Source organism: Lottia gigantea, assembly GCF_000327385.1.
Source record: "Lottia gigantea unplaced genomic scaffold LOTGIsca_25, whole genome shotgun sequence".
NCBI lineage: Eukaryota > Metazoa > Mollusca > Gastropoda > Lottiidae > Lottia > Lottia gigantea.
This window is the reverse complement of record NW_008708752.1, coordinates 1,014,993-1,036,369: the sequence shown is the minus strand read 5'-3', so window position 1 is coordinate 1,036,369 and position 21,377 is coordinate 1,014,993. Positions and strand designations below refer to the sequence as shown.

The following is a 21,377-nucleotide window of genomic DNA, read 5'->3' as shown; positions in this document are numbered from 1 at the left end:
TTGGACATGCCAGTTAATTAAAAATGTTATGGATAGGGCAATTCACAATGAAGATTTCACTCGATTTCAGTATCAAAGTGATAGAATACACATATATTTATCGTACTCTTTCTACAAACAAAGCTGTCTTTGTCATTCTTCAAGAATATCACAAAATGGCTAAAGCATAGATGTGTGGTACCAGTGCTAAACCGGATCTGACTCAGATCGGCAGCACTATATTTCTTGCAATACGTAGTACTAGTGCTACATAAGATCGGGCAGCACTATATTTCTGTAATACGTGGTACCTGTGCTACACAAGATCGGATCCAGATCTGGTAGCATATGGCCAGGTCTGGCCAGTTTTAGCCCAGGGTTAGACAGATCTGCGCCAGATGAGCATTGCTATCCGGGTAGCCAGTACCTGTAAGCCTACCTGGAATGTTAAGCTCACGCATATTTTACCCACTGTTATATAATTACGTTGGCAGGCTCTTGACAATGTAGACACGATAGTATCCGATCTTAAGAAACTTTGTACATGAATCTATTCGATCTCGGTTAGGTTCGATATTTTAGTTATTGCTACTGATTTGGCTTGCAGACACGAGAGAGGCAACCGTTTTGTCCGATCTTATTTAAACTTTGTAATACAAGTTTTTATGCATGTTGATGCTGATGAGATCTGGTTTTTGATTTACTGTCTTTCAAATTAGCGAAACAGATACAATTAGCACTAAATTATGTATCTGATCTTGATGAAACTTGATATTCATGTGTATTTTATATTGATCTTGAACAAATTTGAGTCATTGCTTTTGAGTAAGTTAAACGTATTAGAGAATAGTAGACACGGTATATAATGAGGCTTGATTTTTTTCTGATCTGAATTGAACTTGGTGTCCTTGTGAATTTTGTTAAAATTTCGGCCAATTTATTTTTAGGTAATAAAAACACTGTTATTATTTCTGACAGTTGCCAGTTGGCGTATGTTATTTTGCATTACAAGCTATTTACTTTGTCCAAACATTATTGATTTGATGCAGAAAAGGGAATTCCAGAGTTATAAATAGAACACAATGGGAAATTCCATCAAGCCTTAATTAAATTCTCGGTTTTAGTTCTACACTCTATTATCCAGTTTCACTTCGTTTTGCTCTGGGTAATTCTTGGTATAAATGATTAAAGGGAAAATTGTCTGGTGAAATTGTGTCATCTAATAAAACAATCAGAACCTTTGGTTTCAGTTGACATGGAATTTGTCAACCTCAAAGATTCCCGTCTTCGGGGTGGAGCCTATAATGAATGAATTAGTAGTGTGTTCATTTGGTTTTCGTTTTGAAGCGGGATTTTAGAGTCTCAGAATCGTCAGAAATTTGGGGCCTCAGAGTTTTCAGATTTGCGTTTTTCGGATAAAATCTGAGCCCCTCTGAGTCAACTTCACCAAAATTCATGAATTGTCTAATGTTACTGTGGCGCGAGTTTTTATGCCAAATGCTCCAATAAATTTTAATGTTACGATAATTTATTTCAACCATTCAGATTTACTTGTTGTATTTTTTGCTATTTTAAATACACTTGACCACATTTTTAGGACTGAGGACAGACTGGGTGAGTCGATCGCCAGCGAATTTCGCCTATAGTGCATCGGCCAAGAGCATCGGCCGAAGCCATTCGCCAACATCAAGCGTGCTTGATATTATTCGCCCGAATATTCATCGCCATCGACTCGTTCTGCAAGTGTGTCCAATTTCCTATAACTCAACCAATCACAGATGTCCAAGTCGTCACATGACAAATAAAATGACGAACTCCAGGGATGCAATGTGGAGTGCAAAAAAGGAAGAGGAAATAATTATGTTATGGGAGTCAAAGTTTACGCCGTAAAACCAAAAGAACTCACAGTTCAATTGCCAGTTTTCGCTTCTTTCTGGACACCGCCATATTTTTATCATGTGACTAAGTGTCTTTCGCATGCGTAATTTAATTTGCAGGCGAGTTATCACCGCCGGAATTAGCCCAATGTGTTCACTGCGTCGGCCGAAGTATACCAGGGAATGAAATTGGCCCAGTGTGTCCGAAGCTTAAGATCATATCTTGAGAATAATATTTGCGATCTTGACGTCATAAGCTGATTTTAGGATCAAATTTTACTCCCACTTTTATATTCTTATATTCTCATGACACCATATATATTGCTTCAGCGAGTATATGAAAGGGAAGCTGATGCACCTAAGATGTCGGCCAATGTAGGACGGACAACACCAGGGGTCCACTCTTTTTAGACTTTTAACTGTCAATGGGGATCTTTAACGTGCACGGTCAGTGACACGTCGGCCTCGGTTTATTTATCAAAAGAATGGCTGGGCACTTTTATCGTGTCATCCACTACGAGACTTCAATGTTTCGTAATGGGCTTATGATTATTAAAGTGGGAACATGAAAAAAGTATTTTAATTTTCAAGAAATTATAAATGTTAGATAGGTAAGAAATCAACAGAATGGTTAAAAATGGCTAGAAAGTTTATCAGATCATCAAAGCGAAGACAAAGCGTTAAATTTGCGTCAAATGGGTGGAAGTTGAATAGTTGATCGGCTTCCAGCAACAAATCTGTGGTACAAACAACCTTTATTTTACACTCTCTGTCATAAAGTAATGCAAATGGGGTCAGTCCACCTCTTTCAACGTGCATGAAATTATTAGTGTCCGATTCTGAAGCGAATGATAAATTTCTGTGAGCACCTAAAAATTTTGCCGCCTTTTTCAAATTGAAATTTTGGTCTTCATTGCATATGATATAATAATATTGCCCCTTTCGATCTTTCAAAAATAGATTCTTACAAAAAATTTCGTCTGAATTTAGTCGATTTGGTTTATCTTTATATTTTGAAATTTTGTATTTCATGCCAAAACTGTTTAATAATTCTGCTAACAAGCATGCACCGAGATCTTCATTATACCTCGGAAGTTGTGAATTTATCGGGTCGAAAAACGGCAACCTTTTAGAAGACATCAGATCGAAATCATTGCGAATATATTCATTACTTTTTATTTTCAAGGTCTGAATTTCGTCAAGATTTATTTGATCGAAAGTGACATCATCGTCATCTTCATCAGAAGTGTGTTCTCTATCTATGCCTTCAAGGATGTCTTTTATTTGACGCATAGCTTCAGTTTCATATTCGTTGCACCGGAGATTTTGATTTGTAGCAGCCGATGGTGCGCGTGCTAACCCACTTTGTTGAGAGGTGCTCTGGTGAAGCAAAGAATGGGTTTTAATAGCTGAAACATCATCTTTCAAATTCACCTCAGCGAGTGGGATATTTTGTGGATTTTCCCAATCCTTATCACCAGTATTGAGTGAGGTGTCCGAGCCTGTTTCCAAAAGCAGGACATCAGCTTCGGTGTACCCTGAACACATTTGCATTATTTCATCTTTTGTCCCGATTTCCTCGTTTTCGCGACGTGTCGTGTCTATACGTCCAGGGTTTATTTGGCTATAGACTTCATCGGAAACTAAATTGATTCGTGGAACAGTGTTTAAATAGGATTGGAAGGTCGAAAACTTCCCAGCTTGACCTGGTAAACTATGACCTTTTGAGATAGAACATTTTGTCTTATCTTTGATGATAGTGAAAATATCTTTCAGCCAAGTTGAAGCAATGAAAGGAAAGGAATTAAAGTAAACGTTGTTATTCATCATATTGAGCAAAATCAAGGATTCCCCAACCGCCAAAGACCACAAGGGTCTGGCTGCGTTGGGAAATTCCTTGACGTTCCCACGATGCATTGTGTTGTTATCCATCTTGACTGTTGCTGGCACAACCAAGGCTTTTTCTTGAAACTTCCAACGAAAACTGTGGTGGAATCCGATAGCGGATTGGGTACAGTAATTTGTACGATTGTCTTTCTGAAAATATATAATATCATAAATTGGTTTTTAATCTTCAATTTTCAATTTTATGAATCAGCTTAAAGCTTATAAAGAATAGTCTGCCCGCGCCAAATAAAAATGGTGAATACTTTTTCAACTAGTTTCCAAATATCAGTGATGCAGGTCAAAAAGGCTGACATGGAAAATGCGCCTGGACAGGACAATCAACTGAATCCCAGTATGCTGCAGACAATGTACGATAATGATTTCTGAAAGTTGAAAATCGAAAAAGAGTAGGTTAATACCGCTATCCTTGTAAAGTATTCTCCATGCACACAGCAATTAAATTGTCCCTCTCCATTAGTACAATCTGGTGCAGACATGTTTGGCGCAAAACACCATTTGATTGCATTTCCTAAAGTGAAAATAAACTTACCTATTTTTATTGGAAGTTTTTCAGACAACAGCCAGTGAACTTTACCAATCTATTTCTTTCCTTACATCGGTAAGCTTATTGTTTCAAGTCACAGCTTTCGTCTCGAAAAGCTGCATTTTCCTCATAGGGGAAACAACTCTTCCTCCTTTTTAACATAGCTAGCCGCAATTCAGTTCCAGACTAGCTTAACCGGAGATACTTCAATATCTTAATAGCGACAATAAACCTCATGTATTATTGCCTATATCTGTAACATTTTTAATAGTTCATGATAGCTTTTAAGACTTCATATAATGAACACAGAATAAAATGCATCTTTTCTTAATCAGTTTCACTTATTTTGAAAATGTGTTAGTGTCACACTGGCACATTGTCACTTTGTCAATCAGTTTTTGTATCACTTTTTAAACCTTATTCATATTTAAAATTTTCAATTTTCAAATTCCTAATGAAAGTATAAAAGTAGCCTAATATCTTTATATCTTTTCACCACATTGTTAGTTGCCTATGAATTACTCCATATAAAACTTTTTCATTATGCCATTTTCCTCCATATCGAAAAGAATTCACAACAACTTCAAAACATTCTGGCTTTGTAGATTGAAACTTTCATAACATCTATAAAAGATAAATAAAAAACTAACGGTATTTATAATGAAAATATGTTGCAATATCATTACTCTAAATAGTAACTTGATTGGTTGGCAACATGACGAGTTAACGTAAAAATAGTAACTTAATATGTCATTTGCTATTTATATCATAAGGTATACTCGGCCTTATCAGAGATTGACTCGAGACACCTCAACTGATAATACCTCAACTGATAATAATGTTGATGACACAATATAAAATGCTATTAATAAATTTCAAAAGTGTACGAATTCAAATAGGATAAAATCACATAGATCAAATATTTCAGTCAATGCTCCTTTAATATTTCTGTGCGAATCCTCCCGGAAGTACCATCTGTGGCGACCTCTGAGAAATAAAACGCGTGCATGCGCAGTACATTGTATTTTTATTTTTTAAGGACGAAGAAGTGAATGAAAAATATAAATTTTCTAGGACTTGTAGTCATCACTTAAATCCTCCTGTCCCGTATTATATTTCTCTGAACGTCTATGGATCACAGAACACGCAAACGAGTTCGTGACGTGAAAGACAGGGCTAGACCAGGTCTGTTTTTTGTATCATAACGAAAGGCAAGCTCTGTGATCACTCTTCACCAGTGCCAGTTTAGTGGGTGATTTCTGACCACAGCCAGGGGCACAGGCTCTTGACGTTCAGTCAGTATGTATAACAGACATGATATGCTGACAAAATTTTCTTCCCATTGCCTGTACTTGATTGATTATGACAGAACGTCTAAAGCCTGGTTTCTTACACCGAATTTTTTTCTATAATTTTTACTAAAATTCAAAATCGAATTTTTAAATCTCGATTCTGATCTTACAAAATGTCCATGCATGTGAAAGAGGTTTGATAGTTTTAAACACACACTTCCCAGTCCTACACATTCATGTGTCAGTGAAATTTTAATTTTATGTGGATTTGAAATGAATGCTTTTGTGTTAGTAACAATATAAACATGCCTTACATGGATACTGGTACTAATGAAATCTTGTATTAGCAGATGATTTTCAGCCAAAAATTTTACTCTTTGCGTCGAAATATCTGGGAGTAAATTTTTTATGTTTTTAACTTTTTAGAACTTAGATCAGATAATGGCTGGAATAAATATTGTTACCATGAAAAGTTTGATTTAGACAAAGAAAAAATAAGGAGAAAAGACACTGTGCACAGAATAGATGCCTCAAAAGTTTCACATGAAGAATTTATAGAGAAGTATGAAAAGACCTACACTCCTGTTGTATTAGTTAATAACCAAAATGATTGGATGGCAAAGAAAAAATGGACGTTAGATGTAAGTTAAAACACTCAATTATGATATGGGACTTAACATAAACATTGCTCATTGTCTATTGCTCTAAATAACAGGATATGATTGCGATCATAGAATTATTTTTGTAAAGACCAAAATTCATGTTTGCAGTTTTGTAAAATTTCTATTAGATGAGCATGCATTAAAATAGTAGCTGCAAGAATTTTTTACCAAAATCATGTTTTGACAGTATTATATTATTTAGATAACAAATTGTATTAATATAAGAGGTTGACATTTTGAGTAATGGCAGCAAACACTTTCTATGGTTTTACAAATAGTAAATATCAGTCTTGAACAGTGCGAGCTGAGTATATAATGTAAACTTTCAATATTCATTTGGAGCTAAAGTGAATTGATGAACTCAAAGCTTTTTGATATGACCTAAAGATATATGGATAGGAAAATCAAACCATTGGAGCACCACATAAATTTTAATACCATAGGCCGTGCAATAACATGGCATATTCTCTTGAGTTTTTTTTAATTTCTTGTGCCATGAAACAAGGCTCTTATTTCAATACCTATATTTTTCAGAGACTAGCCAAGAAATACAGAAATCAGAAGTTTAAATGTGGAGATGATGATGATGGTTATTCAGTGAAAATTAAAATGAAATATTTTGTGGACTATATGAAACATAATAATGATGATAGTCCGTTGTATATTTTTGACAGTTATGGTGAGGTAGGTTAAATGAAATGATACACACACTTAGTCTTTTGAAATCACCAAAAGACAACCAACTGCCACTTAATGAAGTTAGTGCTGATACAAGACCATTTTGTATTTGATTTGATGACAAGTTTTGCTATAAATATTCACAAAATTTCTAAAGTTTAAGCAATACCATTTTTGTTGGTCAAAACCTTGGCTGAAGTGTATGAAGTTCAGTTCAATTTTGTCTTCTCTCTTTTGAAAGTGATATATTACCTTTGGTACCTGAGTCCAACTTTCTGCTTCAATTTAGGGCAGGCAAGGCCAAGCATAGTGCAATTAATTAAGAAAATTTTGTCAGAACAGCAGCATTAGTTTGCTCTTTTTTTCCATGTCTCAACTGACAGCTTTTACTTATGACTTATATTGCAGCATGCTAAAAAGAAGAAGTTATTAGAAGATTATGAAATTCCAAAATATTTTCAAGATGACTTATTTCGGTATGCTGGTGAAGAGAAACGACCTCCATACAGGTAGGCTTCATTTTATTACTTTGTCATTAATATACCTTATTGAAATATGAGGTTTATTATGCTTATATCTTGATCTTATAACTTATATAAAGATTGTTAAATTGTTACTTCTAACCATTAAGCTGTACTTTATATGTGTAATAGATACACTGACAGCTTCAATTTGTACCATTCATACTTTCCATCAGATGTTACATTATTATAGAAGTTCTTATTCTTATATAATATCCCTATCAGAAAAGCTACTTGTAATGTCTAAGGGACCTTGGAACAGCTATGCCATAAAATGCTAAGTTGGAGTGGAATTGCATGATAAAAGACAACAGACTGAAAATTGGGATGGTGTCCCTGATACATTTAATCGTTTGGATTATAAACGTAAAGGTCTTGACATTCATTGAAGTTATTAGAATTTTTGTTTTTTATTCCAGATGGTTTGTAATGGGTCCAGCTCGTTCTGGTACTGGAATTCATATAGATCCTTTAGGTACCAGTGCTTGGAATGCATTAGTTAGTGGTTATAAAAGGTGATTACTTATTACAATTGGTGGTGGTGAAAGAAATTCTACCCAATAATTTTTATATGCATGAAATGTAAAGCATATATTAGCGTCAAACTTTGACGTTTTGCCAACGATTAGCTGGATTCAAGAGTTCTCAAATTTGTTTGATTCTTATTTTGTTAAGCCTGTTTGAATGTTAATAAGTAACTTATTATATGTATTTGTATACAGATGGTGTTTATTGCCCACTGAAACTCCACGGGAGTTGGTGAAATTAAAGGGTGAGGAAGGTGGTAAACAACAAGATGAAGCTGTCACATGGTTTGATATAGTTTACCCTAAAACGCAAGAATCGTCTTGGCCACAACAATATAAACCAGTAAGATTCACAGGTTTTTGAAACTAAACAGACGTTTTAGTCTGAAATAAGCCAACCCTTACCTAGCCTAACAAATATTTTAATGGTAATGAATTAAGCACAAATTTTCACAATTGTGGCATGTGTTTTGAAATTATCTCCCCTTGGAAATCTCACAAATTTGCTGTGGAACATTTTTATTTTTGATGGTCTAAACATGTTGTTTAACTACTACAAATTATCTTTTGATCTAATACTCACTTATAACTAGCAATATATCTTATATAGGCTAGGTCAGGCTAAGGATAAATTTGTTTCAAGAAATCCAAAAATTTATATCACTAAAATTAGATATCGAATAGTTGAATAGTCAGTAGCTAGTTAGATTGTCATCTCCTAGGCAATTAGGTGCTGTGGTAATCATACTCAGGTAAGAACACTTCTGATGCCACAGTCTGTGCTGTCGAGAGTAAAATTCAATGTTATTTTCTGTTTAACCCAGTGGCAAAGTGGCTAAAAACTATGAGTGAAACAGGAATGCGATTGAGTGATCTGTAATTTCTAATATCTGTACGTAATGAATTTGTAGGTTTATAATTGGTAATATCTGCAGCACCAAACCACATAGGGGTGAGTGGGGAAGCACATTTATACCCAATAGACAAAACTATCTTAATGTCCTCTCATTCTCTTTTCTTTAGAGGAACTGGTTCAAAACATTGGCTTATTCAACATCTTTGATCAGGTACCCTGGTTGATTTTTAATATACAAAAAAAAAAAAAAATTTGTGTAAAAAAAATTTTGCTCCTTTTTTAGAATGAATCTTTTCTGATATTTTTTAGAAAATTAATATGTTTTTATGTGATTTCTGTTTTAGTAAATTTTTGGCTTATTAATCAGAACAACCAAAAAATGTTTAACATGCCATTTTACTTCAGAGATGCTGAAGCAGCCATTAGTTTTGAATCTGTTGTGGTTATATTTATATTTATGTAATTTTCAAAATATTATATAATTTGATCTGACTATATATTTCTAGCTGGAAATTTTACAAAAGCCTGGTGAAACAGTATTCGTTCCCAGTGGATGGTGGCATGTTGTAGTTAATTTAGAAGATACCATAGCAGTCACACAGAATTTTGCCAGTGTCACTAACTTTCCTATTGTATGGCATAAAACTGTCAGGGGTCGTCCCAAATTATCAAAGAAATGGTACAAAATTTTACAGGTGAGCTGACATTGAGAAAGTCTCAAATTGTTTGCGAGGGAAGTGAATTGTGGTCACGTGCTATGTGCTCTTGGTAAATTTCCTTTGTTGCACACTGCATGGCGTTGCTTGTCTTCATCAGCCTATTCTGGTGTAGAAAAGTCAAACATAAAAATCCATTTATTTATTTGACTTACTGAATATTTTAAAATCTAGAAAGATGTGAGTGAAGATTTGTTCGACGTTTTTAGATTAATAAAAACTATTATTTATATTTTGTCTATATATTATAGAAAGTGAGACCAGAGATAGCTGAAGTAGCAGATCAAGTTAAAGTATATGAACCAACTGGGTTTAATTCAGATAGTAGTAGTTCAGGCTCTTCTAGTTCCAGTAGTGATGATAGTTCTGATAGTGATGACTCAGAAGCTGCCAGTAAAAGGTATATAGAAAGTTTTTTGCAGAGTGACATTTGCTTTGATATCCTCATCAGATGTAGAAACAGTGGCATTCTTAGTGTGGTCTCCCTACCCCATCTCTAAAATTTTCAGAAGTCATAGTGATCTATTGAGTCAGATGCTTGCTTGCTAAGCTGTAGGTGCAGGATTTAATCCAGACATAGGTCGTTAATACCTTTGGATTTTTCAACCTGGTTTACGCCTTCAGTGACCCAGGTTGAATTGGCCGACATTGACATGGAAAAAGTGCCTAATCGTTCAGATGGGACAATAAACCGAAGTCCTTTGTGCCTCAACAGTTGGAAATCTAAAAAGAGTAGGCTAATGCCAATGTCCTGGGAAAATGTCCTCATTCACACTGCATGGCATGGCCCATTAGCCAAATTAGGTGCAGAGAAGGCATAACTTCATTTATTTCATTTCTCAAGTTTTTCATTTCACCAACTACATGCTAAAGAAGGGTTTCTACTAGCTTGTGGTATTATATTTAATTTAGATTGATACATGTGTTAACATTTTTCAGACAGCGACGCACGTCACCAAATGGAGGTCACAAGAGATCAGCATCAAAAAGTCCTTACGATGATAGACATGAACATTCAAGTCGCAGTGTTTCCAGTACTCCCAAAAACTACAGATGATGTCATTGTTACCACCTAGAAAATCATTGTTTATTCTAGAGTGCTTCATATATTCAAAACTGATGGAATTACCACAATAGTTAGACTGGATGAAATAGTCAATGGATTCATTCAGAGGAAATTTGATAGTGAAATTACTAGTTTGCTTACATCTACAATGTCAAACTATTAAGTATTGTGCCTAATACCTTGACTGCAATAGCCTTTTTCTTTGTATCACAGAGGTTTGTAAATACAGCGATTTGATTGACTTGCATGCTAGCAAAAACAGCCAATCATAACCCCCCGATACACAGTCATATTGTTGACAGTCTTTCTGTCGAGGGATTTGATTGGCTGTGAAATGTTTCAGAATGTAAACATTGGCATTAAAAGAGGAGTGGTTATCAATGAGTCTTCTTTTCAAAAATTACTCAAAATTAGCTGTAATTTCAATCCTTGTGACAATGGTATAAATATTCCAAAAATAAATCCTGAAAAAAATGGCGTACTCTATTTAATATAACGTGTTATTGCAATATTTTGATCCATAATGTACAAGGTGACTTCATTATTCAAGATTATTACTTATGTCTTTCTACATTCTCCTAGAAATTTAATAGTATTAAATAGTATCATTTTTATATATCCATTAAAAACCACAATGATAGTAGTGTGGATGTATTCTATGAAATGTGTTCCCATCGTTAAAGGTTTGTTCTTAATTTGAAATTTGTTTGTTGAAACACATTGATGTGTGAAAACTTTTAGGGTTTTGCTATATTTTCCCAATTTTTTCCAAAACAAATTCCTAAATTTTTCCTGTATAATTCCTTTAACTGATGCTTTATTTAATAACTCTTAACCAGAATCTAGGTCTCAGTCGATTTGGCATTTGAAATATATTGACAGTTGTGCTAAAAACCAACTTTAAAGCCATAAGTTCAAAATATAATGGTAAAATTTGTATCAATATTCAGTGTGTTTTATTGATGTGAATTTTTGTGATGTGACTCTTATTACAATTCCAAGTGTCTGTTTGAAAGCATAGAACGTGGACATGCTAACTAAGTATACATATTTATTATATATATTACAAATGACAATTTGTGATTTACAATAGTGTTCATATGATGAACTTCAATCAGTAGCATTAAGTATGAAATTTTAACTTATAAAGGATAGCAACGAAGAATTATACTTCTTATATTTCACCATTTTCAATAATATTACTTTTGAATTGAAACCTTCCAAGATATGGTTAAAGCCAATGTAAAATGAAATGCAAAATGTGCATTTGTATAAATGATTAGTTTTATCAGACAATTTTTGTTGAAGTGATACTACATCTTAGTGTGAACATAAAATTGTTCTCAAGAATGGTCAATATGAGTATATATTCATCAGTGAACTTACCCGGTGTCATAAAGTTACAACAGAATCCCTGTAAAATCTCGAAAATTCATAAAAACTAAACTAAGAAAAACGCTTAATTTTGATATTAAGCATTTTTCAATAGTTAATTGCATATTTATGGATAATTATTAAGTTTTTGGATTTATCGGATTATATAAGGTTCCTGTTATATTATTTATGACACCAGGTATATCTACTGATGACTTAAATGATTTTATTGGCCAAGTTTAAAATTCTGAAATTTTATGTTCATTCTAAGACGTAGTATCCCTTTAAATTGTGAACAGGCGATGTGCCTTAAATATTGAATAGTTATGACTTTGTATAATAAGTTGTAACAAAATTCTATTCCATTAATTATTACTGCAAATATTGTGTGTGTATTTATTGTTACTTTTAATATTATAAAAAATGTTTTTTTTTATGCTCACATTACAATGTGGAGGTATATTGCCGTTGCCTTTTGTCAATCCACATTATCTAAGAGGAGTTTTCAGAATATTGCATTGAATATGGTTGAGTTAATGTTCTTGGTTTGGCTACAATAGCTCATAATTGATTCATAAGTGGGATAGACTACATTGTTATCAGATTTTGATGAAACTGGGTATGATTATGCTTTTAGGGGTAGTTCATTATTAAAGTGGTGCCCTTTGACGGTCAAAACCCTTTGAAATTGATTGAGATGTGTATTTTTGCCCCAATATCTAAATTGGCTTGTAAATATAAGAGAATGTGTGCAAAAGTTTTTCTGCTGTGTTGGCGTATGTCTTTAAGGCGTCTGATCTGTAAGACTTGTTGAGAAGGAAATAAATTGTTTTTATTGTTTGTTTAAAGTATCTTGGTAATTCTGAAAGAACACCGCGGAAGTTCAATACCCCCGAAGACATTTATAATTCATCATCATATGCAGATGTAAAGGGGCCACTCTATTGGTGACCGGAACATTCAGGATTTGTGGATTCAGTTGGATATTTAATCAACTAGTTAATACACATGTGCAGACAAAAATCAAAATGGTGGACAAAGACTAGAAAAAGAATTTTAAATAATCTTATGTAGAATGCGATTCAGATCAAGACTTGAACAAATGGAACCTGTTGAGAACTCACCAATCAAGTGCCACCCAATGTTCCTTTAGCATTACTTTAGATAATTACTCACATTTATTACGTACTGTTGCTAAAGTAACATGGCGCCTCCCTAGACTATTATTTTCCTATAGCAAGAACCCAACCTGGAAATTATAAAAATGTTCTCAAACTGTGAACTTCTCAATTTCAAACTTGTTGATACAAATAAATCAATGATTCAACCTTGATCTATGTCTGAATCTATGTTATGTCAATGTATTCATTGGTGTGGTTTTGATTAACATGTAGATTCAGATTTTCAAACTGTGTACTTATGTGTTGGATCAAAAATTCAAGAACAGTATATTATCTAATCTTCAGTGTACTCAAATGGCTCAGGTGGTTCTGGTTCCTCTTCTTCTTCAGTCTTTGGACCCCCAGCAACAACAGCTTCAACTATCTCTTCCTCTTCTTCAGGTTTACGATTTTTCAACATGATTATTCCACCAATAACTAACTCTTTAACCGGCTTATACCTGGAACCTTCCACACTTGACAATACTTTTAATTGAGATTTCATAACTCTGACAGGGTTGTTCAACATCTGGAAAGATGGCTCAGGTTCCTTCTTCTTTTCTTCTTTTTCTGGTTCTTTTTCTCCTTCCTTCTTCTCTTCTCCATCTTTCTTTTTTTCATCCTTTTTCTTGGCATCATCCTTCTTTTTAGAGTCTTCTTTTTTCTTTGAGTCTTTAGCTTCTTCTTTTTTGTCATCATCCACTTCCATTTTTTCTTCCTTTTCCTCCTTTTTCTTCTCTGCATCTTTCTTCTTTTGCTTGGCTGTTATACTCAGAACAGCAGTTTCAACTTTTTCTTTTGCTTTGTCTTTCTTTTCCTCTAATGGTGGGATGTAGGCATAAGTTGATGGCTTGGCATTTGATCTGAATTCTAATTTAGGCATCTTCAGATCAGCATTTAATCCAATCAAAGTGGTTGGTGTGAAAGCCATAGACAGGAAGTGAGTCAAAGGGTACCAAAACCAAAATTGACAGAAGACCAACATTCCTACAACAGCCTCCATGAAAGTGTGTCCAGTTCTCGTCTGCAAATTTATGGTCATGTTTCTTCCTCCAGCATCAATGATACCTTGTGCTAAAACTGATCCAAATTTAGCCATGATGTCATCATGTTTGTCGCTGATGATCTTAGTGTACAGTTGACGGAAGTGGGCAACTTTAGGGCAAGTGTTTTCATTCTGTTGTACCAGTACCATAGCAGATGCAATGAGAGCTCCTTGTCGGACATAATTGACTGAGTCGTTGGTCATTGGTTCCAACAGATTCAATGCTTCTTTTAGACCAGTTCCAGCACATGCAATACCAAGTGCCATAGCTGCACCAAATCTAACATGTGGATTGTAGCTTTCAGATAATAAGGAAACTACACTGGGACACTGTTCTGGTGTTCTAAAGAGAAGGAATCCCAGAGATGTGACAGCAACTCTTCTGACATCATCATTGACATCACTGACAGCAATATGAAGCAGACGTCGAATAGCCTGATTGTTACCAGAACCACAATAAGCCATGGCAATAGTATACATTCCAGACCATCGAAGGATTGGATCTTTGTCTCTGGATAAGGTGTCAATTAATGCATCAGCCTCTTCCAACCGACCAAACATAGTAAGAGCAATACCAACAGCCAAACCTCTTAAAATCTTCTCATGCTGGGTATCTTGGGCATAAGCTACCATATCCTCAATAGCTGTTCCAGACTTTGTACCCAACATCACCAAACCCATAGCCAGCCCAGCAGCTTCTCCAGTGACAGCATCATCTTGATAAAGATTATATTTCAGTTGTTCATAGACATCCTGCCTTGCAGTGCCCATTGCTGCTAGTCCCAGTCCTAAACAGCCTCCATGTCTCACCATATCAGTTTGGGCATCTTTCAATTGGCCTAGTAAATAGTCTGTTATTTCTCCACCATGATTAGCATGAATAAGTCCTAAAGCATAGAGGCCACCACCTTCTGAATAAGCTGAGCCAGGAGAACTATCTTTTGGTAGGTATGATGCCATCAGATTCAATGCCTCTTTTTCATGACCTTTATGAATAACTCCTAAACTTGCTGTGGCAGTAAATTTTGCCCAATTGGTAGCTCTGGATAACCATTCTAAATTATCTCTTAAAAATTGATCTGATGTAGTACCGCAATTCATAAATGAATTAGCAATTACTGTGGCTGAATGGCAGATGGAATTGCGTACAGCATCTTTAGTATTTTTCAGAATTAGAGAGTCAGTTTTGTTATTTTTCACTAGAAACTGCAAATGTAAATAAATCGTTGTTTCTCCACCAAGAATTGTATGTAATTTCACCAATCTATCTTGTAACTTTTTGTCACTTTCACTTAGATTTTCCTCTTTGATTGGAGCAGGAGCACTATCTGATGTAGCTTGAATGGGTTTTGTCCCCTCTTCACTGGTATCCATGGCAGTATCTTTCTCCTTCTCTTCTTTCTTGACACTGGTGCCATCAGGTATAGGTGCCGGTGCAGCAGCTCTGAGAGCAGCCTGGATTCTTTGTCTAAATTGTTGCAAGGCGCTTTCATACAGATCAAAACCAATCTGGTAAGCCATCAAAGCAGAATCTTCATCACCTTTGATCAACTTTTCCAAAATGTCTGCTACTGATTGTGAATCATCCAAGAAAATATAACACTGACAAACATTTATATAATCAGGTGTTCCTAAACCCATATACAACTTAGTTAAAAGTTTGAGAATAGTGCTTCTAAAGTGGCGATTTTGTATCAAAGACATGCAAACTTTAAATCCATAAGTAAGCATTGCTTGGCTGTCATCAGCACTTTTAATGGCTTTCTCAAAAATGTCAATTCTTCTGGTTTCTAGCGCTATTCCAATGGCTTGTTTGTACATTCTGTCATCAAAGCATCGCTGGAACATTCTGTTAACCACTGCTTCTAATCTGGCATCAATTGGTTTTTGGTCTTCTTCAGAACTTTCAGCATTATGAACACGCAATTTGGTATAATGATCAATACATTTGGCAATGATGGTCTCCACAAATTCTGATTTACAGTTGACATTGAACAAATCACCAGCCCCAAGAGCAAAGGTAAGGGATTCCTCAAAGGCACCAAGATGATAGTAGACTTTCGAGGCCACTAACGCTGCCAGTTCTCTGTGTTTGAAGCCAGGATCTTCATATAGAACCTCAATTTTGTCGATCGTCTCCGAAATTTCTGCCCAAAACACGTCTACTATCTTATTCAATTTGTCCAGAGCGAACATTTTCAGTTGTTGCTCTGGTTCGTCAAGCAAGGAGATGACTCCTGCTGCGGAAGTTATGTTCATCCGCATCTTTATTATCACCTATATTTCAATACTTTCTATTATTTTGCCGGTGACAAAGCTGTTTTCAGAATGTAACCGGAAACAGGGGAAGTCCTGTTCTAACATGCGTGCGCATAGTCATATCGTCACGTTTCGAAAATCCCTTGGGTTCGCCGCATGAGTCGATACGTAACACAATTAAAGGTAACAGAAACTGTTAGTATTAATATGGCATCAATAAACTATTGAAATTATGACTAAAACATGTCAAATATAAACAGAAATCAGAACTTTGAATTGGGTTTTATGCAATTTAAGAGAGTTTTCTTTCAATACTTTCACGATGAAATAATGCGTGACAAGTAATAAAGCAAAGACAATGAATTGTACAATGCCAATGCCATGCCTTGTGCCTACCTTGCACAATAAGGGAAACTATGCTGAAACAACAGAGCAGAGGCTAAACAACAATTCCACACTTCTATTTCGATCCAGTCTGTCGCATATGTGGGTCTCATTTATTCTGCATGGGTACCGAAACGACAAAGAAAGCTGGGGAGTGTGTTCCTTCACAGGAATTCTCTCTCACAAAGACCCAAAATATATTATTAATTTTTTTTTAACTTGTAAAGCCCACTATGATTTTTAACATCAATGACATTTAAGGTCAAACTTTTTCAAAAACAGATTTTCAAGTATTGTTCACCATTGCATTTTGACATACGCCTATTTTAATGTAGGTTTATTCCTACTAAGTTAATAATGTTAATAATCCAAAAAAGGATTACTTATTATCCTGTGGATAAAAAAGAAAAAAAATGTTATACAAAAATGTATTTTATTGCAGTTCATGTTATGACTAATAAAGACTTGAAGTCATAATTTACAATAATAATAAATATACTAAAAAATAAATAACATCACTTTTGTCAATCACATTATTGCATATTGAGATAACCACTACAATCTTATAATCTAATATGAAATATATGTCCTTTGAGAATTCCAACTGTCTGGCAAAATTGGTTTCTGAATTACGACAATCATTTTAATGTGAACTGAGATATCAACTCAAAAATATTACTAAGGGTCTTGAAGAGTTGTTGAATTGATAAGTGGAAATGCGAATGAAATCATTTATGTTCTAAGTAGTCTGCTTAGTGACCAGTTTGTAGTGAAATTGGTAAAATAAATTCTGATATGTAACTAAATATCAAACCAAAAGCTTGAAACATTAAAAATCTGAAAAACTTCTACATTAAATAAACAAACATAACATTTGAAGTTTCTGATTGGTCAATGATGTCTCTCATTTGTGCCATCTATGTGTATATCTTCTCAGAAAGCACTGAAAAATAAATAACAAAAACCTGTATGTATTGCACAAAAAAACTGGAGGTTTACATCCTACTTTTCTGCATAGACTATAGTGTAGCCAGCATTTATAGTATATTTTGAGGTATGTTTGTCCAAAGTTTGAGAAAATTGAGTCTTGAATATATGTAAATAATCTTCAAAAGTACTAGAAATGTACAAAAATCGCATAATTCCTTCAAAAATATCTTGTTAACATTCAATTGTGAATAATTCTGGATGCACATGGATCTGAAGGCTCAAATTTTGACGGTGAGCTGTGAACTCTATTACTGATTGGCTTTATTCATGTTTCAAGGTGATTCGTCAAAATGGCGCACCTGTCCTTTAAGAAGTGGGCACTGTTTAACAGTTAAGAACAGTTAAGTCTTTGTGAAAATCTTAACCATTAAGTGAACCACTAATAAGGAAATTTAGTCAATTCTGATCGGATTTCAAATAGGGTTTTGCTCTCAAAATAAGTCAATCACTGTCTGGAAATTTGCCATAAAGCAGAAAAAGATGATTAGTGTCACAGCTCCATCAACTGTCAAATGCCAATGATGTTTTGATAATGAAAATGAAAATGACTTGCCACGTAACACTCAGTCACAGCCAATGATGATTTAAAGAAATAAAGGCTTCATCAAAAGATTTCAATTCATTTAAAGCTTGTTTTAACCTGGTATCTAAGTCTTCAGGAGACATTTCCTTCCCATCTTTATCGTGATGAAATATTGAAAACTTTTTATCCCATTGTATCTTATCCTTGTTGAATTGACAGACTTTTAAGTGATCACTAATTGAAGGATGATCCATTATTTCCCATGAATCAACTGGAGTAAATGCTGTTGTAAAGCACCATCTCTGAAAGAAAGAGTGCAAATAAATCAAAATACAGAAATTTACAAATGTAACATCTTGTTTCTGCTCCTTGAGCTTATGGTCTGGGTGCTAAATAAACGCCTTGTTTTCATGTTCAATTGTCACAACTTAATGTTTTTTCCATGTCAGCCCCTCTAACTAGCACTAATCAGGGAGAACACACCAACAAAAACAAATGAATCATTTCTGGCTATGACGGTATAGAACTTGACGATAGCATGACAACTAGTAAGTACCTAATGCACACCAAATTAGGTACGGTATATTATTTCAAGGCATAGATGTTAGTCTTTACCAGTATTATATTCTGTACATGCAACAACAACATTTATGTCATTCAAGGGCATCATCTCTAGATTTTTCAAGAAAGGGACAAAATTTAAGTTAGAACTTACATTGCATTTGATATGCCACTCTATTTTTTGTTTCCCATCCTCCAAGATTTTCTTCCTCTTTTCCCAAACATGTGTGACTATACCTCGATTGTCCAATAAGCTACAGCAGATATCACGTAACCACTGACAGGTCAGAGCTAAATTACAAATACTAAAACCATCTAAACATAGTAAAATGTATTCTATAATTTCAACTGGTAAATCCAGAAGTGGAAAATTCTGATCCTCATTTCCTCCAACAACTGATTCCTCATCAAACTTCACCCGAACTGGAGAATCCCAGTTCAAACCAGTATTTATGGTTGGAATCTTAGTTTCTGCCACATCACCTGAATAAGATCTGGAACGACTCCTAGATCTACTGTCATTAGGGGTAGTTTCAATGTTCGACAGATTTTGATCTTCTTCAGCATACTTCAGTCCAAAACTTTCTAACAAAGAACTATGAATGAGATGCATGTTTTTCAATTTGGGGCGTAGTTTTCTACAAGTAAATGTACATCCTAAATATGCTAATGGACATCTTTCTTCAAGCATTCCATTGAGACCTGGTTGAATCACATTATGAACATTTCTGGTATGAGAGGCAAATTCGTCTCTACGAAAATTTTGGGCACATAAAAAGGTGTACATGGATGACGGTTTAGATTTGAATTTGCTAATACATTCAACTATTAGATCTACACCTAGGACGTCCCGCAGTTGAATTTTTCGAGGGTCTTGTGAGTTGGAACCATTTTCTGGCTCTGATTCCTCTGGTATGACATTAACAGCTCCATCTGATTGAAACTCAACAGAAGCTGATCTGCTTCTGTCAGATTCACTCTCTGAAATGTGGATATCAACTCGTTTTCGTTTATCTGCTTCCAATTCACCTGCACTCTTTGGCACCATGTCCAGTCTAACAGTCAGTAACTCTGGATTAGAGGCATCTTTAGCTGCTCGATATAGTGCATTACAAATACTCTTCTGTAAGCCAGGTGGCATACGACCAAGTTTCCAGGGAGCATCATCATCATCAGAAATCCCATGGGAAGTATCTTCAGAAGTATAGTCATCAGATTCTACAGAGCAGCCACGATGATTGATAGGTGCTGCAGGATATTTCTTTGTGAAACTATTTCTTAAGCTATGTCTTGTCTTAGATGGGACTTTGAAAGAGTCAATAAGCATTCTCTGATCTCGTAAAGCCAAGGCAACATCTAATTGACCACAATTGACAGGGAAAGTTTCGGTAGGAAGCGCCATTTTGAAATTCTGTTCTTGAGAATGAAGTGGCCAGCGATTCCATTCTAAGGGACAACACATGACGCTAGCAGGGCAGTATTCAAGGTGAGCACCAATTTTTGATCTGGGCATAACATGGCGGCATCCATATAAGGAATTGGTACATGGAACTTTGGCTTTCTGGCAAACATCTGCATGTTCTCGAAGCTTGCATTCATGAAACCGAAATCCACAACCATGATCACAGTCTATAAGTCTACAACTATTAAATCCATCAGGGGTTATTGTACAGGTTTTCTTGAAACAATTGAAACAATGTTCATGAACACTACAATCCATTACCAGTGGCTGAAATGAGAAAATAAAATTTCATAAATCAACAAGAAGAATAATATCAACTACGGTATTTGACTATTTGTTCAATTTCAAGACATGACACAGATTTCTCAATGAATTTTGAAAAAAAAATTAACAAATTTATTATCAAATAGTCAAATTTCCAATACAATTTTAAACTTGAGTCCCACACACAAAGTCATTCTAAGCTTATCGGTAGGCTACTGTTAAATTAAATTAACTCGCAAAAGTGGGCAAAATCTAAAGAACTTGCTCAGACAGATAGAAGTTAGAACAGAAATCATTTGCGGATCCTATTCCTGAAAAGTGATGCTGACACAGGGAAGTTTACTGATTAAGTCAATTTATAACATTTTTGACAAATCATCCCATTCTGATAATGACCTACCTAGATTAATCAAGAAACTATAAGTCTTTAGATCTGTGCCGAATGCAGTAGAACAATGATAAGGAAATATTCACCTTATCAGATATAGATCATGTGAAATTGTAAGAAAATATCAATCAACACCATTTATTTGCCACTAAGCATACGTCATCTTCTAAATAAGGATAAGTTTTGCAACTGAATGATAGCTTGAAAACTTTCGTCCATAAAGTCTATTTTAAGTATTTAAAAATTACCTTACGGTAGAGGATATTTTCCATCCATTTTTCATAATCTGTTTGTACCACACCGACCTGAACAATAATCCAATTACCGCTTCCGGAAAGGCGAGTTCTCAATGATGCTCAACA

The 21,377-nt window shown here is 34.9% G+C and overlaps 4 protein-coding genes across 4 annotated transcripts; 1 reads left to right on the top strand and 3 right to left on the bottom strand.

Moving 5' to 3' along the window:
• Positions 1–2,418: 2,418 nt before the first annotated feature.
• Positions 2,419–4,240, bottom strand: LOTGIDRAFT_232049 (hypothetical protein; the record flags this gene model as incomplete). Its single annotated transcript, XM_009055616.1, has 2 exons — positions 2,419–3,893; positions 4,163–4,240. 2 exons carry the CDS (start codon positions 4,238–4,240, stop codon positions 2,460–2,462), a joined length of 1,512 nt encoding a protein of 503 aa, XP_009053864.1. The 3' UTR covers positions 2,419–2,459.
• A 1,177-nt stretch (positions 4,241–5,417) lies between these two features.
• Positions 5,418–10,039, top strand: LOTGIDRAFT_117140 (hypothetical protein; the record flags this gene model as incomplete). Its single annotated transcript, XM_009055615.1, has 8 exons — positions 5,418–5,472; positions 6,006–6,220; positions 6,776–6,925; positions 7,328–7,428; positions 7,860–7,955; positions 8,163–8,310; positions 9,330–9,518; positions 9,791–10,039. 8 exons carry the CDS (start codon positions 5,418–5,420, stop codon positions 10,037–10,039), a joined length of 1,203 nt encoding a protein of 400 aa, XP_009053863.1.
• Positions 10,040–13,030: 2,991 nt separating this feature from the next.
• On the bottom strand, positions 13,031–16,519 carry LOTGIDRAFT_206376 (hypothetical protein). The gene is made up of 2 exons (XM_009055614.1): positions 13,843–16,519; positions 13,031–13,761 (listed from the first exon to the last, which is right to left on the bottom strand). Exons 1-2 carry the CDS (start codon positions 16,447–16,449, stop codon positions 13,435–13,437), a joined length of 2,934 nt encoding a protein of 977 aa, XP_009053862.1. The 5' UTR covers positions 16,450–16,519; the 3' UTR covers positions 13,031–13,434.
• Positions 16,520–18,384: 1,865 nt separating this feature from the next.
• LOTGIDRAFT_160482 (hypothetical protein) lies at positions 18,385–21,287 on the bottom strand (the record flags this gene model as incomplete). The annotated part of the gene is made up of 3 exons (XM_009055613.1): positions 18,385–18,642; positions 19,056–20,630; positions 21,264–21,287. The coding sequence occupies 3 exons, from the start codon at positions 21,285–21,287 to the stop codon at positions 18,385–18,387; spliced, it is 1,857 nt and encodes a 618-aa protein (XP_009053861.1).
• Between the last annotated feature and the right edge of the window lie 90 nt (positions 21,288–21,377).

Excerpts from the sequence above, each read along its gene's own strand:
- LOTGIDRAFT_206376 (XM_009055614.1), bottom strand. The coding sequence starts at position 16,449 with ATGCGGATGAACATAACTTCCGCAGCAGGAGTCATCTCCTTGCTTGAC. Across the intron at positions 13,762-13,842 it reads AAAAGGAAGAAAAAATGGAA|GATGAAAAAAAGAAAGATGG; the intron begins GTGGATGATGAC and ends GCCAAGAAAAAG.